Source organism: Oryctolagus cuniculus, chromosome 18 (genome assembly GCF_964237555.1).
Source record: "Oryctolagus cuniculus chromosome 18, mOryCun1.1, whole genome shotgun sequence".
NCBI classification, from domain to species: domain Eukaryota; kingdom Metazoa; phylum Chordata; class Mammalia; order Lagomorpha; family Leporidae; genus Oryctolagus; species Oryctolagus cuniculus.
The window spans coordinates 9,754,972-9,772,549 of NC_091449.1; the positions used below are offsets into that span (position 1 = coordinate 9,754,972).

The 17,578-nt window shown below is 60.4% G+C and overlaps 1 protein-coding gene across 3 annotated transcripts; it reads right to left on the reverse strand.

Annotated features, from left to right (window-relative positions):
- Nucleotides 1–946: 946 nt before the first annotated feature.
- ZSWIM9 (zinc finger SWIM-type containing 9) lies at nucleotides 947–17,577 on the reverse strand. Of its 3 annotated transcripts, none has more exons than XM_051837431.2 (4): nucleotides 17,244–17,577; nucleotides 16,117–16,405; nucleotides 8,949–9,261; nucleotides 947–3,523 (listed from the first exon to the last, which is right to left on the reverse strand). In XM_051837431.2, the coding sequence occupies exons 1-4, from the start codon at nucleotides 17,434–17,436 to the stop codon at nucleotides 1,577–1,579; spliced, it is 2,742 nt and encodes a 913-aa protein (XP_051693391.1). In that variant the 5' UTR covers nucleotides 17,437–17,577; the 3' UTR covers nucleotides 947–1,576. The 3 variants fall into 3 exon arrangements, with proteins under 3 accessions (XP_051693391.1, XP_051693393.1, XP_051693392.1); XM_051837433.2 differs by having other exon boundaries at nucleotides 17,248–17,384; XM_051837432.2 differs by lacking the exon at nucleotides 17,244–17,577 and adding an exon at nucleotides 16,750–17,213.
- Nucleotide 17,578: the final 1 nt, after the last annotated feature.

Sequence of the window (17,578 nt, forward strand, 5' to 3'; positions counted from 1 at the left end):
AGGATGGCCCAAGTGCTTGGGCCCTGCACCCCATGGGAGACCTGGAGAAGCACCTGGCTCCTGCCTTCGGATCAGCGCGGTGTGCCGGCTGCATCGTGCCGGCCGCAGCGGCCATTGGGGGGGGGGGGGGTGAACCAACGGCAAAGGAAAACCTTTCTGTCTCTCTCTCTCACTGTCCACTCTGCCTGTCAAAAAAAAAAAAAATTGCTTCAACCTGGGCGGCGACACCTGCAGTAGATCCAAGTCCTCTGCTTTCTGATGTTGTGACATCAAAAACTCCACCTTGGGCAAGCGTTCAGTGCTTACCCACGTGGGAGACCCAGACGGAACTCCAAGCTCCTGGCCTCAGCCTGGCCCAGCCCTGGCTTTGTGGGCATTTAGGGAGTGAATCAGCAGATGGAAGAAATCTTCCCCTCTCTCTCTCTCTCTTTCAAATAAATGAAAATTAAATTCTTAAAAACTGCGCTCAACCATGACAGTGTCTCCGATTTGAGAAGCTCCATGGTACAGCCGACCTCAGCGACTCCCTTCAGAGAGAGGCCGCGTTCTCTTCATCTCTGAGCTCTGTCATCCTGGGCCTGGGCTGTGCTCTCACACCGGACCAAGGGGGTGCCTGGGCTGTGCTCTCACACCGGACCAAGGGGGTGCCTGGGCCTGGCATCCCCTTCTGTGCCTCCCTGGCGTCCCACCCTAACAGAGCAGACTCACTGGCTGGGACAGGGCCCCACACCCACCCGTAGGCCAACCACCAGCAAGGATGATGGGCAGGAGGGCAGAATCCACAGCACAAGGCAGTCACCCTGTGACACACAGGTCCAGGCAGGGAAGGTGGAGTCACTTTGGCCTTGCTGACAGAGGAGAGAAGCAAATCAAGGCCGCCCAGAGCACCCTCCCACACCCACTCCCGCCCCCACCCCCTCCAGAAGCCAAGGCTTGGACACCCACACCAAAATAACACTGTTTTATTCCAACCTGGAAGTTCAGCAATCCAAGCCCAAGTCTCCAGCCCAGCCCACCACACGGCAGTGCCCGCTCCTACTCCTCCGGGCACCACCAACCCGCCTGCCAAAGGGGCCAAGTCTCTGGGTCTGGGGAGAAGCCCCCCAGCCCCCGCCCTCCTTTCTTCTCGCATCCCCCAGTCCCTGCCTGCTCTCTCCTGCATCCCTGTCTCCACCCCCTCTTCTTGCACAATCTGCTCTCCCTGGCTTTCTCCCCCCTCCCCGCCCCCCAGCCCTCCCGGACTGAGCAGGCCACTCCCGCCAGACTCCCTCCATATCCTGCTGTCCCCCCCTGCCCCACCCCCCCGCTCTGTGCCTTCCTTGCCTCTGTGCACCTCTCACTCCACATTTCCTCTGCCGAGGGAAGCCCCCAAGCCCACCCTGGCCAGCAGCGCCTTATCCAAGACCTAATAAACACTGTCGGTTTCCCCTCGGACCACAGTGAGGTCCCTGGGTGATCCCAGGGGGGTGGCCAGAGGGGCGTGGCCTTAGCCCGGTTTTTCTTTTATCTTTGGGATCGAAGAATGCCTCGCCCCCTTCACAGTGGATGGTGGCGGGCAGGGGCTCCGGGGCTCTGACTAGCAGTCCCTGAGCAGGTCCACGTGGAACAAGGCTGCCCCGGTGAGGAGGCGCGCGGCGAAGACGTGTCTGCAAGGCAGGTGGCGGGCCGCGTGGATGGAGCAGCTACAGCGAGTCAGGGCCCCGTCCAGGAAGAAGTCTGAGTTGCCGTCCTTTAGGGCAAAGCCAGCTCCTGTCCAGTGGAAATCCCTGGTCCCGTGCTGCCTGGCAAAAGCCAGCTCCTCGGCCACCAGGTCTGCCAGCTCCGGCCCGCAGGCGGCTCGGAATTTGGCCAGGGGCTCCCAGTCCACTTCTTCCTCTTCCGCTCTGGAGCGGCAGCAAAGCCTCTTGGGATCCCGAGGGGCTTCTCCTTCACCCCCTTCCTGCGGGCTCTCTGCAGAGGCCGGGCCCTCGCTTCTGGGGGCTGCCCCGTCCGGATCGACTTCCAACAGAGTCCCCGGCTCCGCGGTGCCGCACGTGGCTCCAAGCCCTGGCCCCAGACACCGCCCTCCGGCGTCCCCCCACTCCAGCCCTTGCCCTGCCCTGCTCTGGGCGCCCACGCACCGGGGCACCCCGCCTCCGTCCTCCGCTGCGGCGACCCTCACGTCCCCAAGCCGGACCAGAACGACGTCCTCCAGGCCCTGCCTCCTCTTCACCGCCCACCTCGCCCCTCTCTCCTCTGCAGTCTCCGGCGCTCGTCCCCCGTCATCGCCCCAAGGGGGCGCCCTTTGGTCCCCGTTCTCAGGGAGCGATGCCAGGGGCTTCTCCAAATGCGCCCCCCTCCAGCCCAGGCCCTCCAGCCCCTTGTGGTTCTCCACTCCCCCCTGGGGCCCCTTCCAGCCTCTGGTTTTCAGTCCGCCTTCCCACTGGCCACCCCTCCAGTCTCTGACCTCTGGCCCTCTCAAGTGCTCTCTGTCCAGCTGGGACCCTCTCCACACGCTCCCCTCCAGCCCCCTCCCCTTCTGGCTCCCCAGCTGCCCACCTCTCCAATCCCTCACCTGCAGGCCCCGCCCCTTCTCACGTTCCAGCTGGACCCCGCCCCAGCCCCTGGTCTCCAGTCCCCTTGGCCACTCCTGCAATTGCGGCCCCCTCCAAATGCTCCCTTCCGTCGTCGTCGCCCCTGTCCGGTCACCGGTCTCCGGGACCCTCCCCCTCTCCTTCTCCACCTGGGGCCCCCTCCCCGGCTCGGCCCCGAGCCATGCGCCCCCGCCGTCGGGGCCCTCGGGCGCCGCCTCCCCAGCCGCATCGGCCCACTGCATGGCCACCAGGTCTCGGAGACACTGCGCCACTCCGCGCGACGGGCTCAGGCGGCGCAGCAGCCGCCGGCGGTGGCCGCGCACCAGAGCGCACGCATCCAGGTCGCGGGCCGCCTCGAAGGCGCGGAAGCGCACCCACATGTCGCGCCGCGGCGCCCAGTTGCGTTCGAAGTACTGGACAAAGGCGTCGGGGCCGTGGGCGCGCAGCTCGGCCAATGCCTCGGCGTAGGCGGCGGGCGAGGCGGCGCCGGCCAGGCGGCACAGGCGCGGCCACAGCCCCGGGTCCTCGCGGCCCGCGCCGCCCAGCTCCTGCGCCTTGCTGAAGAGCGTCTCGAGGCCCTGCGCGCGGCAGATCTGCACGCGCGCGCCTGGCAGCAGCTGGCGCACGGCCCGCAGCTGCGCCGCCACCTCGGGCCCGGCCGTGAGGCAACGCACGCGGCCCTTGACGTCGGGCGCGCTCTGCAGCAGCGACACCAGCACGAAGCGCAGCAGGCTCGGCGTGCCCGGGCGCGCCACGCAGCAGGCGGCCTGGCGCGCGCGCCCCGCGCCGTCCACGCACAGCACGGCCAGCAGGTCCAGCGCGCCCTGCAGGCCCGGCAGCCGGTCCACCAGCAGCATGCGCGGGAAGCGCCGCAGCAGCGCCCGGGTACGCGACGTCAGGAAGAACACGGTCTCCACCATGGCCTGGTCCTCCACGAACACCAGCTTCACCTGCGGGCAGAGGCAGGGGCGGGGCCAGAGGTCAAGGGTCTCCGGGCCGGCTTCTAACCACGTGTTCCTGTCTCCGCGCGCCTCTCCCGCCGTGCCCTGCTCTCCCGGTCTCTCCCTGTCTCTGTGTGTTCTACCGAGGGGATCTCACCCGCCTGATCAACCTCTCGGCCCCTGGGTGCCTCGTCCATAGCCCACCTCGGCCCTGAACTCGCAAAAACCCGGCCCCACTCCCCGCCCCCGCAACTCAGGCCCCAGTTCAGGCGCTCCACACCTCGCACGCGCGATCCGTCCCCCAGGCTCTCCCCTGCTTCCCCCATGCCCCTGGCCGCCACCCTGGCTCCAGCCACCACCAACGTCTATCCTGATGACCCTCGCAGCCGCCTCCCCGCTGGGCTCCCAGTGGTGCCCACGCGGCAGCCCAAAGGGCATTTTCAGCTTGCACCTCCCTGGGCTTGGAACTCTCCCTGAACCTGCATTGCAGCCCAAACTGTGAGCCCCCAACACAGCCTTGGGCACTCAGACCCTCGGCCCTCATCTCCAGTCTCTGCAGCCACCTCGGCCTCAGCCACTTTGGCGCCTGGCGTTTGCAAAAGAAGTCACTGGGCAGGGAGGGGAGATGGGCAGCTGCCAGCCAGGGGCCTCCTGTATTGGCCGTTGGAGCCATTTGGGGAGTGAACCAGCAGGTGGATGAGCAATCTCCTCTCTCTCTCTCTGCCTCCGTTTATAACTTGGTCAACATCCCCCAGCCAGTAAAAGGCCCAGCCAGAATGTATACAAGGCTTTTAGCACATACTGGGGTACTTCAAAAAGCCCATGGCAATGGGAATTAGAAAATAAGTACATTTGGGTGCATTTTTTTAGATCCATGCAGTTTTTCATGATACACATTGCTATGAGCTTTCTGAAAACTACTTGCAGGCATGGATTTCAAAGATAAAGTTTTTAAATTGGCATTTTCCCATGTACCTTCCAAAGCACTCGCGGTTCAATAAAATGGAGTCGAGGTACTAGGGTGACTTTATCATCGCGAAGATGTCTGGGAAAACGGGCAGATAGCCACAGGCAGCATCCATGCCCTGTGGGAGCCTGTGTGCTAAGCGCCAGCCCCGTTGTCACAAGAGGCGGTGGGAGGCCCTTGGCGGACCCGCCTCCCGTGTGCCAGGTCATTGCGGGTCTCCTCCTGCTGGACACTTGGCGCCTTTGCATCTTCCACCACCATTGCACAGGCACGTGACTGGTCGTAGCCAATGAAGTGTGACCGGAAGTGACCTTAGGAGTCGCTTCTGGGCAGAAGCCTCAAGTCCCTCCCTGAGATGGGGTTGGACTCCCACCCTCCTGTGTCCCCAAATGGCACCAATGAGTGGTACTTCCCACTGCTCCCTGGTGGCCTTGTAGGGGACCCAGCAGTAAAGTTCAAGTGAAGCCACTGAGCTTTGAGGGCCAGTCTCTCTGAGAGCCAAGCCCAGGGCACCCTGACTGGCCGTGTGAAGACATCCTGCCATTACCCCCTGCTTCGTCCTACCAAGAGGGAAGCAAATGAGTGGGATACACTGGGACCATTGCCTATTTGGCGTTTTCTTTCTAAAAAGGAATTGTGCAAAAATTCACAGGGTCCCAAAGGCAAATAACTTGAAGCTGCCCGGCATGGGTCCTCTCCCACCTCTTGGTTCTAATGATTTTGTTTCCATTCACTCGTCCTGCCCCGTCCACAGTTCGTGGTATTCTTCTAGCATTTATGTATAATTTCATCTTCTCAGGCTGGCACTGTGGCGTAGCAGGTAAAGCCACCGCCTGCAGTGTTGGCATCGCATATGGGCACCAGTTCAAGTCCTGGCTGCTCCACTTCCAATCCAGCTCTCTACTATGGCCTGGGAAAGCAGCAGAAGATGGCCCAAGTCCTTGGGCCCCTGCACCCACGTGGGAGACCCAGAAGAAGCTCCTGGCTCCTGGCTCCTGTCTTCAGATCGGCACAGCTGCAGCCATTGTGGCCAGCTGGAGATTGGACCAGAGGGTGGAAGACCTCTCTCTCTGCCTCTCCTTCTGTGTGTAGCTCTGACTTTCAAATAAATAACACAGCACATGAAGTCCACTGTTGTGCACCTTGCTTTTATGGCCTAAAACCTACCTGAGAGATCTTTCCAGATCAATCCCTAGAGCTACTCTCGCTCTCTGTTAGTGCTTCGTGGTATTCTGTGGATGGGCGCACACGGGTTATGTAACCAGCACCCACTTCTGCAGTCTCATGGTTCCCCATCCTTTGCTGTCACCAGGCACAGTGATACCACTGTCCCAAAGTCCCACGTGGCCACGCCTGCAGGATAAACTCCCGGCAGCGGGAGTGCGGGTCACAGGGCCAGCGCTGCGGTCACTCTGGCAGACACAGCTAAACTGCCCTCGGCTGAGATGGTGCCAGGTCAGCATCGAGCAGAGAGAGGCCCCCGCAGGTCGGCACCCCCCTCTCAGAAGGCAGACAGAGCGCACCCAGGGGAGAAGGCTGAGCTCTCGGCCCAGACCTGGTTCTGCTCAGGCTGCAGCTCGCTGGTGTCTGGGGTGGAGACGTGACTGCCAGGCATCGCTGCCTTGGAGCAACTTCTAAGAGGTCTTAACACCTTTGTGGATAAAGGGCCACCCGGTGCTGCCCACCAGTGGTGCCTGTGTGCTGTGGCTCTGGGGCATACCTTGCTTCTCTGGCCCCCCTCCGAGACCAAGAGAGCCACCCTAGCTCAAGAAACGCCTCGGAAGCTGGCTTTCCCACGCAATCCCTCCTCTGGAGACTGCAGGGAATTGAAAAGAACAGTACCTGGTTGACGCTAAGCCCGGTGTTGGGATGAGAATAAGGAGCTCTTTCTTATACTATCAATATATCATCAATCATGCAAGGGCAACGCCGGGTGGGGCTCTGGGTAACAGTGGTGGCCCTGCCACACCTCTCTAACTTCCCTCTCTCCCAAACCTCAGCTGTGGAAATGGCTGTTCCTAAAGCCAGGGCTAAAGGGAAGGCGTGGATATTTGACAAGTGGAGGCTGGAATGCAGGCAGGCAAATAAGCTGACCCCCTCCCCACCAGATGAAACAAAACCCCATGAATCCTAAGCCAGCGACTTGGGAACACTGGGATCCAACAGCAGAGCCCCGGCAAGGGACCGGCTGCACCTGCTGGAGAGGGCGGGGCTAACCCAGAGCCTAGTGGGGGGAGCTGTTTGGGGAGCAGCTGCATCTCTGAACCCCACGTTGCCCTCCCCCTCCTGGGACTGAGGGTTTGCTCTGCAGACAGGGACAAGCAGTAAAGGTCACCGGCCGTGGAGACATCAGGCCCATGCAAGGCGCAGGGCACGGGGCTGGAGTGCATCCTGCTGACCCGGCCACTCCCCAGCCCTCCTGCCCTGCATGCTCCCAGAAGCCTGCGGCATGGCGTCTAGCCCGAGTCAGGGGTTTGGAGGAGTTTTCTCCCAGGGGGTTTGAGCAGCTCTGACACCTGGCACTCACCAGCACTTAAAGCAAGATGCAAAATAGTGGGTAGCACAGGCCCCCACCAGGTTAAAAATAGACACCCCAACACACCTGCCCCAGGGAGGCCTGTGCTGTCCTAGCCAAAAGGCGCCAGCCGAGGACTCTGCGACCTCACCCCGGGGGGGAGGGCGGGGGGCGGCAGGGTCCAGGGCGCTCTTCACCCTGCTGCCTTCCGGCCTCAGAGCCTGTGCCTGGTGTATAAAACAGTCAGCGGTTCAGTGCTTCCTTAGCCAGGATAGCCTCTCAGGGGTTGCTAGGACTTATTTCTCTCTGGGTATTCACATCCATACGTGGCCTTGGTTCGCTCTGGATTCCACAACAACCTCCCAAGAGGGAGTTTAAAGGTGAACCACTCTCCTGTCCCGGATGCAAGGTGTGCCCCCGCGAAGGGGCGGGGCTTAGTCACTCAACCCTGGCCAGTGGGCAACAGTCAGTGAAGACCGGCAAGGAGTGCGGTCCCTGTGTGTGTACCCATTTCACAGTCTGGCAAACTGACCTGGCTGGGGTGGTCAACCTTCTGGAAGTTAGACTGTGGGGGAGGGGGGTGGGAGAGAAGGGGAGGCTTCATTTTCAAACTGGGAAATGCTGCAGGCAAGTAGCAGTGAACACAGATGACCCTGGACCCAAACTGTGCGTCCAAGTTCAGCTCTGGCACGACCTAGCTGTGTGACCCTGAGCCGGTTCCTGGCCTGTGTTCCAGCTTCCTGGTTTGTAAAAGGGGTGCAGAATGGTGGATCTTTCCTTGGAGGGCCCTAGTGAGACTGACATGAATGACAGAACCTGCAGCACTTAGGGTAATGCCTGGCGCACAGCGGGTGCCTGACAAAAGTCATGAGGGGGCCGGCGCAGTGGCACAGTAGGTTAAGCCTCTCCCTGCGCTGCTGGTAGCTCATATGGTCACCAGCTCGAGTCCCAGCTGCTCCACCTCCAATCAAGCTTCCTGCTAATGCACCTGGGAAAGCAGTAGAAGGTGGCCCAAATGCTTGGGCCCCTGCACCTGCTTGGGAGACCTGGAAGAAGCTCCTGGCTCCTGGCTTCAGATTGGCCCAGCTCTGGCCATTGCAACCATCTGGGGAGCGAACCAGCAGGTGGAAGATCGATCTCTCTCTCTCTCTCTCTCTCAATTCCACCCAGACATTGAATCACAGCAACAGGAAGTGGCATTCTCACTGCTCCTCCAACCCACAAGCCGGCTCTGGCCACTGGGCCTTTGCACCTGCTGTCCCAAATGCCTGTGATGGCAGCCCGGGGGGTCCCTCCCCTCCCCTCCACGCCATGTCCCCGGCGTCACCTTCACTTCCCTCTCGAGGCCTTCCTCGCCTGGATCCCCCTCCAAGCCCACCCTCGCCTCCTCACTCCGTCACCTCCTCCTCCGTCTCACTCTCCGTCCGGGTGGTGAGTGCCCAGGTGTTCCCACTAGGGAGCATTCGCCTGACTGCATACCTTGCATTTTGTACATTTCCCACGAGCGCAGGCCAGCTTTTTAAAAGAATGTTTAAATCTCACTTTCCCTCACCTGGGCCTCTCTTCCTCTTAGCTCCCAGCTCTATCACCCTCAAGAGTCTCTGGGCTGCTGGCCTCTCCCGCTGCCGCAGCTGCCAGTGGCTATTAAAATCTCAATTAATTACAATACAATAAGCTCAGCCCCTGGGTCGCTAGGCCACCCTGCAAGTGCTCACTGGCCACGGGTGGCTGGGGGCTGCCACAGTGGGCAGCTCAAGGGCCCGGAACATTCCATTGTAGCACAAAGTGCTGGCTGGGCAGCGCTGCATGCCGGGGGCCACTGCGTCCCGCCCCCTGCAGCCTCCCCAGCGCCTCGGTGCGGGAGTAATGAATGCATGGAAGTGGGTGGAGGGGTGGAGGATGAGTGAAGGGATGGCCCAGGGTCCTGCTCCCCCCACTCCCAGAGACCCTACCTTGGCCTCGGGGTCGGTGCGGAAGAGCCCCTCGAGCACGTGCAGGGCGTCCAGGACGCCGTGGTCCGGGCCCTTGCAGTGCGAGAGCAGGCGACGCACGTCGGCCGGGGCCACGAACTGCTTGGAGATCTTGTTGGTGAAGCGTACGGGCAGGCAGGCGTTGGCCAGCAGGTGCCCCGGGCGGAAGTGGTAGGCGAAGTCAAGCGGGCAGGCCGGGTGTGAGTGGGTCAGCTGGCACTCGGACACCACCAGGCGGTCCCGCAGCGGGCTCAGCTTCACGGTGATGAAGGCCGGGCAGCTGGGCTGGGGGGCCCTGCGGGAGGAACGACCACCGACCCCGTCACTCCACTCTGCCCGTCTCCTCGTCCTCGCTCTGGTTTGGTTGAGCAAGGATTGCTGTGAGCGCAGAGCAGTGCAGAGGGCCCCCAGTCTCCCCATGTATGAAGTGGGAAGGGATCACCACCGTGCCTTTCTCCCGGGGCTGCCGGGAGGAGGAAGAGAACTGGCAGTACCTGGGTACTTGTAGAAGTTGGTGGGAAACGGCATTACAAGGTAAATCAATTCTGGTTGAAAAAAAAAAATTGAAAGTCATGCCTAATTCATAATCCACATTTTCCATGAATCCATTGATGATCTTTTTTTTCTTGCACCAAGATAACCTTATCTTTTAATCACACTTTCGATTTGTTGGAGTGCCCTGGTACGGAATGCACTTCATAAACGGTGCCTGCAACCTGGTGCCCACCACAGGTGTGGTATAGCTCTGCCCCTCCCGCCCAGCCCTCCCGACATGGAGTGGAGGTCTGCTTAGAGTTAGCAGGAAACTTTTCAGGAATCAGCCATTTCAGAGAGTGCTGTAGTCTGCTGGAAGATCTGTGTGTGTGTGTGTCTGTCTGTCTGTCTGTCTGCCTCTCCCTATCACTCTGCCTTTCAAATAAAGTGAAAATCTTTGAAACAAACAAAAGGTCGCATATGCAAAATGGTGCTCAAACTGGATCCTCACCAAGCATATAACCAACGGAAGTCCTAGGAAAATGCACGGCACACCGCCAGGGGCCCAAAAAAGCATGCTGGGAGGCAGGGGACTGCAAGCCTCACGCATGGCCGACGGCCCCACGGAGACCGCCCAGCAAGCCCACTCAACACAAATGCCTGCCCACTGGCACCTGACACTGTGTTCTAGAACATTCACGGCAGCACTCGTCACGTTGGCTGAACACCTGCGACGCACACATCCCAGCAGAACGAGCAGTAGGGATGAGGGAGCCGGGACCGTCTCCAACACGGGGTGCGTTGCAGACCTGCTGTGTGAGAGGAGCCCCACCCCCACCCAGGAGCAACCCCTGTGTGTATCTACAGAGTTCCACTGAGAGCAGAGTTAGCCTCTGCCACGCACATGTCCACCCTCTGTGGGGGCGGGAGGGGGCTTCTTGGGACCAGACGGGGTTCATTTCTGGTTCTGGGTGCTGGCTACACATGTGTTCCTCTTTGGGGAAATCTATCAGGAGGCGTGCACAGGGTGGTAGCACTTCTGGGGGGGCGGGGGTATGTTCCACTTTTTCTTCTTTTTTTTTTTTTTAATTTGACAGGTAGAGTTATAGACAGTGAGAGAGAGAGACAGAGAGAAAGGTCTTCCCTCTGTTGTTTCACTCCCCAAATGGCCGCCAGAGCCGGCGCTGCACTGATCTGAAGCCAGGAGCCAGGTGCTTCCTCCTGGTCTCCCACGCAGGTGCAGGGGCCCCAAGGACCTGGGCCATCCTCCACTGCCTTCTTGGGCCACAGCAGAGAGCTGGGCTGGAACAGGAGCAACTGGGACTAGAACCCGGTGCCCATATGGGATGCCGGCACTGCAGGCAGAGGATTAACCAAGTGAGCCACAGCGCTGCCCACCCACCCCCCACCCCCCCCCGCTTTTTCAAAGTGCACGCAGAAAGCCTGCGTTTTCTAGCAGTGTGGCAGGGAGCCTGCCATCCCCCCCGGCCCCCACCTGGGGATGTTCACATCTCGTGCCAGGGCTGTGCACGCATCACCACAGGCAGCAAACGGGACGCTCCAAGTGGAACTGCATTAAGGGCCTTGAGATAGGAGAGTCTGTGTTATCCAGGTGGACTCCGTGTCATCAGGGGGTCCCTCTAAGGGGAAGAGAGAGGCAAGCTGGTGGGACATGACAAGGGGCTGCCCAACTGAGGGAGGGCCATGGGAATTCAGCCCACCCAAATCCTGTTCTGGGGTGCCAGGGCTTCTTTGCCAACTCCAGCTCCTGACCCCAGGTTCCTGCTAGTACAGAGCCTGGGAGGCGGCAGACCCAGGTAGCTGGGCCCCAGCTTGCATTGAGTTCCCGGCTCCTGGTTCAGGCCCAGCCCCAACTATTCTGGGTGTTTAGGCAGTGAATCTGCAGACAGGAGCACTCTCTGTCTCCAACAAAGAATAAAATGGAAACAGAGGAGGTCAGCGCTGTGGCGCAGCGGGTTGAAGCCCCGGCCTGCAGCACCAGCATCCCTATGGGCACTGGTTCAAAGCCCAGCTGCTCCACTTCCAATCCAGCTCTCCTGGGGAAGAAGAAGAAGATGGCCCAAGTCCTTGGGCCCCTGCACCCATGTGGGAGACCCAGAAGAAGCTCCTGGCTCCAGATGGGCTCAGTTCCAGCCATTGTGGACACTTGGGGAGTGAACCAATGGATAGCAGATCTCTCTGTAATTGTCTTTCAAATAAATAAAATAAAATTTTTTTAAAATGAAGGACAAGACCTTGCACCAAAGACCACGGGAAGTGGTGCCAGCTTTCCTAACCCTCAGCGCTGCATGGTCATAGAAGGCATTTTGCACAAACTGAAGACCCGACATGCAGCCACCACGTCACACACAGCCACCTGCTGCCTGCCTGGCCACACTGCAGGCTATGAAGCCTTTTCAGTTCCTGTCCTCACACTCACCGCCCTGCCGACCCCCGGGGCGCTCCCCCAGCTCTGCCAGGGCTCTCTGAGCCTCCTCTGCAGGTGACAGCATGCTTGGCCCAGGAAGCCGCATAGCTCAGGGCATGGATGGAATCAGCACGGGGAGCTACAACCAGGGGAGAAAATCCGCCCACACGTGGTCCTTGCACAAAACATGCAAAACGTGCACCTGCTCCCTGCAAGGGGGCGGGCATTCCTCTGAGGGGGAGCCTCAGCCTACAGGAGGCTGGTGTGCACAGAGCAGCAGAGCTGTCACTCATCTTGTGCAAGGGGCCAGGGAGGAAATAAACACGCAGCCGGCCCAGGCCCTGGGGGTCGGCTGATGCCGGGTTGGAAATACTCGAGGGAAATCCCTGTGCCCGTTGGACACCGGCTGCATGACTCAGGTTATGTAAAAACCACACTGTCACACACAGCGCTTGAGCGGCCCCTGGAGTTGATTTCTGTGGGGGTCCAGGAACCAATCCCCATAGACGTTGAGGGGCAACTGTAGGAGTGAGTGACTGAAACCCACTTGGTAATCTAGACCCCCCCCCCCCGGCACAGCTCCCCTGGGACACAGCACCCCAGTGCACACACACCACCCACGGTCCTGCCCGTTCTGCCTCCGGAACCTTTCCCAACCATCCACTTCTTCCATTTCCAAGGCCACCAACCTGAATTCTCTCCCCCTCCCTGTCCCTTCTTCACCTGGTCAACGCCTGTCATCAGGCCTCAGAGCCAGCACCACCTCCTCCAGGAAGCCTTCCCTGACCACCCCCAGGCTAGCACCAATTCCATCACAGATTGGATGGATGCCTGTCTGTAATGCATGCTCCCCACTGAAACCCCAGCATCTAAGACACACAGACTGACAGACACACACACACAGCCCTTGTGCACAGCAGGTGTTCAGAACAAATCTCTTAGATGAATGGATTTTGGTGCCTAGAACCAAGAAATCTTCAGAGGGCAAACACATCTCTCTCATTTTCATAATCCAAGATTCAAAGATGGCAAGTAGAGAGGGCCAGTGTTGTGGGTTAAGCTGCTGCCTAACAAGGCCGGCATCCCTTATGGGCACCAGTTTAAGTCCCAGCTGCTCCACTTCCAATGCGGCTCTCTGCTATAGCCTGGAAAAGCAGTGGAGGATGGCCCAGGTCCTTGGGCCCCTGCACCCGTATGGGAGATCCAGATGCAGTTACAGGCTCCTGGCTTCTGCCTGGCCTAGCCCCGGCTGTTGTGGCCATTCGGGGACTGGACCAGCGGATGGAAGACCTCTCTGTGTCTCTCCTCTCTGTAACTGCCTTTCAAATAAATAAATAAATCTCAAACACACACAGGAAGTAGAGTGGATGAGGAGGGGAGGAGCCAGGCTCAGGGTGGACACTGGTCCACGGATCAAGCTACAGCTCCTGACAGCAGCAGCCTGTTTAGGTCTTGGCTGCTCTGCTTCTGGTCCAGCTCCCTGCTCATGCATCCTGGGAGGCGGCAGACGACGGCTCGAGTGCTTGGGCCTCTGCCGATCCCTATGGGGACCCAGATGGAGTTCTGGATCCTCACTTTGGACAGGCCCAGCCCTGGCTGTTGTAGGCACTGGGGGAGTGAACCAGCAGAGGGAAGAGCTCCCTCTCTGTTGCTTTGCCTCTCAGTTAGATGAAAGCAAATACAGAACTATTTTTCCAAAAAGGCATGGGCGTGGGGTGAGCCTTCGGCCTCGTGGTAGACGCTGGTTAGGATGCCGGCATCCCACACCAGCGAGACCCTGGCACGTGCCGGGGTCTCGCTGGCTGCACTGGCTCCTGCCTCTTGTTTCCTGCTAATGCAGACCCTGGGCGGCAGCAGGGTCGGCTCCCATAGTTGGGTTCTGCCTCACACCTGAGACCTGGACTGGGCGCTGGGCTCCTGGCTTCCCCCTTGGCTGCTGCAGGCATTTGGGGAGTGAACCAGTGCAGGGGAGCTGCGTCTACTCTCAAACCCATTTTTTTAACCACGCTGTGCCCCAGCCTTCTCATCTGGAGATGGGGGTTTAACAATGGCAGTGGCCTCTCCAGGAGGACTGAGGACTACGTAAGGCGGACAGCCAACAGGCCAGCGCACAGCGGACGCTCGAGAACACCCGAGCTGCCGTCTCCAAAGACACTTCTGCTGCTTTTCAAAGTTCCTCTGCTTTGAGTTCCTTGTGCCACCCCTCTTCCCCCATCCCAGCTCCTCTCGACCCAGTGGGCTGTCAGGATCCTCCGGGTGCTTGGCCAAGGCTGAGCGGCACAGCAGTGGAGCCGGAGCCGGCGCTGCCACCTGTCATCTCCCCCCAACCTGGCCCCTTTGCCACCTGCCTTCTTGGAATCCCCCTGTTGCATTCTGAGCTCTGGGTTCCAACCAGCGCCGAAGGACACGCACACGGCAGGCGCTCGGTGAGTACCCATTATGTCCACCTGGGTTCCGTCAGCACAGGGAGAGCCCAGAGCTGCAGTTCTGGGTGATGGCTGCTGATCACAGCTCCGATCTCTGTCTCTGAATTAGGGAGCTGACCAGCGAGACCGGTAACCCCGCCATGAGCGAGTGTTCTAACAAGGATGGCGAGAACAGCTCCCAGGGCACCCGTTTGGGGCTAGTGGCTCTCGGAACGGCACGAGGGGAGTTATAATAAAAAGCCTATTTTGGGGCAAAACCAAATCTTGAATGCAGCCATCACATCATACTTTTCCCATAGGAAAAACCTTGTTTTGCACCAATGTAAACTGAACTTTCAATTTTTCCATGAACTTCTTCACGTACCTTCAGATCGGCTCACTTAACCCTCGCAGAACCCACAAGACAGAGACTCATACAACCCCCCTTTACCAAGAAACTGAGGTCCAGGAAGCTGAAGTCCCTTGGCCATGTGCAGGAGCCATCCAGTCCAGGCTGCTGCACCTGCCATGGCAAGTGTGCCGATACAGCCCCAGGCTCAGTGCCGCTCTTAGGCTTGATTTCAGGGTCTCCTCACAACAGCACTGAGGCAGGCACTGCCACGAACCCATTTCACAGACGGGAAAACTGAAGCCCACACCTACCAAGCCACTGCCCAAAGACACCCACCCAGGGTGTGGCAGAGCCTGCAGGCATGGCCCGTGCCCTCGTCCATGGGTCTCAAACCCACACACCTACGGGGCCAGGCCGCAGGATGAGGGAGTGACAATGTGAAGTCAGGGCAGAGCGGGTCCCATGTGTCCCTTACCACCTCCTATGTGTCAAGAGGAGCTGAAACCCACAGTTGTAGGGACGACCAGCCTGGCTTAAAACCAGTGAGAGTGTCCCTGGCCAGACGGCTGTGGTCCAGAACTCAGGTCCCTCTCCCGCCCCTTCTGGAAACCCCCTATGAACCATCTCCCTGCCCGGTCTGAACGTTCCAGAACAGCAGGATTCTGTCTCTTGCTCATCAGTTCCCAGCCCCAAACTAAAACATCGCCAGCTCCCAGCCTGGGACAGTGCAATTCCTGAACCGACGATGGTTTTCAGTACCTTACTTCAAGGTGTGCAGAATCTGGCTCCCTGCTTCCTGCCCTGTCCCCATGCTTCTAGAATGTTCTGTGACTTCTATCTCCCTGTCTTCCTAAGAGTCTTTCTGAAAGCCCATGGCACAGAGCCACTGGGTCACCCTGCCCACGCGTCTCCAGGTTTCTAGAATGTTCTATGACTTCCTTCTGTTTCCCTGTCTTCTTAAGGGTCCTTCCGGAAGCCTGTCACTCAGAGCCACAGGGCACCCCCACACACACTGCGTCCCTAATTTCTAGAATGTTCTGTGACTCTCCCATCTGTCTCCTCCAGAAGGGTCTTTCTGGAATCTCAGATCCACTGGGTCACTGCAGCCCCCCAAGGCTCCACCACCACAGCCCCGTTTCTAGAATGTTCTGTGACTCTTCCATCTGTCTCCCTCCATAAGGGTCTTTCTGGAAGCTCAGATCCACTGGGTCACATTGCAGTCCCTCGAGGCCCCCCTACCACATTCCCAGTTTCTAGAATGTTCTGTGACTTTTCCATCTGTCTCCTTCTCCAAGGGTCTTTCTGGAATCTCAGATCCACTGGGTCACACTGCAGCCCCTCGAGGCCCCCCTACCACATCCCCGGTTTCTAGAATGTTCTGTGACTCTTCCATCTGCTTCCCTGTCTAAGGGTCTTTCTGGAAGCCCCTGCTATGGAGCCCCCCCATGACCCCGCCCCCCAGCCCACCCCAGCGGGCGCGCGCTCACGCACAAGGCGGGCTGGCCGGGCGCGCGCATGTCCTTGCACACCAGCCGCACGTAGCTGTACTTGAGCACGTCGATGAGCCGGTAGAGCGGCGGCGCGCTGGCCCAGGGGCTGCGCGCCACGTGCGTGGAGCTCTTGACAGAGAACACCACCAGCCGCTGCTGGCACCACGCGTCGAAGAAGCGGCTGAACTCGGCCCAGGAGAAGAAGGCCCGCTCCAGCAGCTCCTGCTCCTCCTGCCCCGCCGCCGCCGCTGCGCGGGGAGGGGGCTCCGGCAGCGGCTCCATCCTGGGGCCTGGGGGAGGGGGCGGGGAAGAGGCGCTGGGTGTCAGGCCCGGCCCCACCTGCTCGGTCCCCCTTCCCAAGCAGAGCCTTAACCCCTTATGTCCCGGCGTCCCCCGTGTTAGGACCCCTGGAAAGACCCAAGTGGAACAACGAATAAAGCCCTCAGGGTAACCTGGACGTGAGTGCTGTGTTGCTGAAATATTCTAACTGGAAACGGGTTCAGGAACGAGAACATCGCCCTAGATGTGTGTGGACTTCTAGCCAGGGCCCCCGCCCCCTGCACAACCGGAACTCCCCCCCCTCCGCCCGCTGTCACCTCCCGATGGGCCCCCAGCCCCAGGTTTATCCATGCACCTGCCGCGGCTCCGCCCCAGCTGTGGTCTCCCAGGCGCGGCTGCCGCCCCCAACTCCTCCACGGGCAACCCCTGCGGCTCCCGCTGCCCCAGGGCGCTCCCATCTCCAGGTGCGCGCCCCGCGGTCGGCCACGGAGCCTCTGCCTACAGGTGCGAGCCCCACTCGTGGCTCGTCCAACTCAAAAGTGTCACCGAGGTCCATCGCTGCTCCACCTCCTTCCGAGACGCGGCCCCCAGCTCCAGCGGCCGCCGCCGCCACCATCCCCCTCAACGTGCCTCTTCTTTCTAGACATGGCCCTCGGTCCTCGCGTGGGCTTCTTCACCCCCAGCCGCTGCCCCCACGCCCTCCCACCCGCTGCAGCTCGGGCCCGCCGGCTCCCGCTTCCCCAAGCCCTCTCAGCCCCGCTCGCCGCGGCCCCTCCCAGCCCCGCCGCCCCACCCAGCTGCGCCTCTCCGCTCCCCCAGATGTGCACCCTTCCCGCCCCCCCCACTCACCTACCCACCCCGGAGCGGCGTCCACTTCCCACAATGCCCCGCGCTGAAGCCCGGCCCGGCCCTTGCTCCCGGGATGCCCCGCGCTGCTTCTCGCCTCTCTTCCCGCCGTGCCTCGCGCGGCGGCTTCCCCCTCAACCTTCCTCTTACTCCGCCAGTCACCACCCCTGGGACACTCAGCTACACCACCCCTCATCTAGGGCGAGGCGAGGCGCGGGGCCGCTTCCCGACATGCTCTGCGGGAGGGCTCACCCCACTTCACCCCTTCTCAGGGCTCTCTAGTTCGGAAGACTACAACTCCCAGCGTCCTCCGGGCGGCGACGGCGGGCGGACCACGC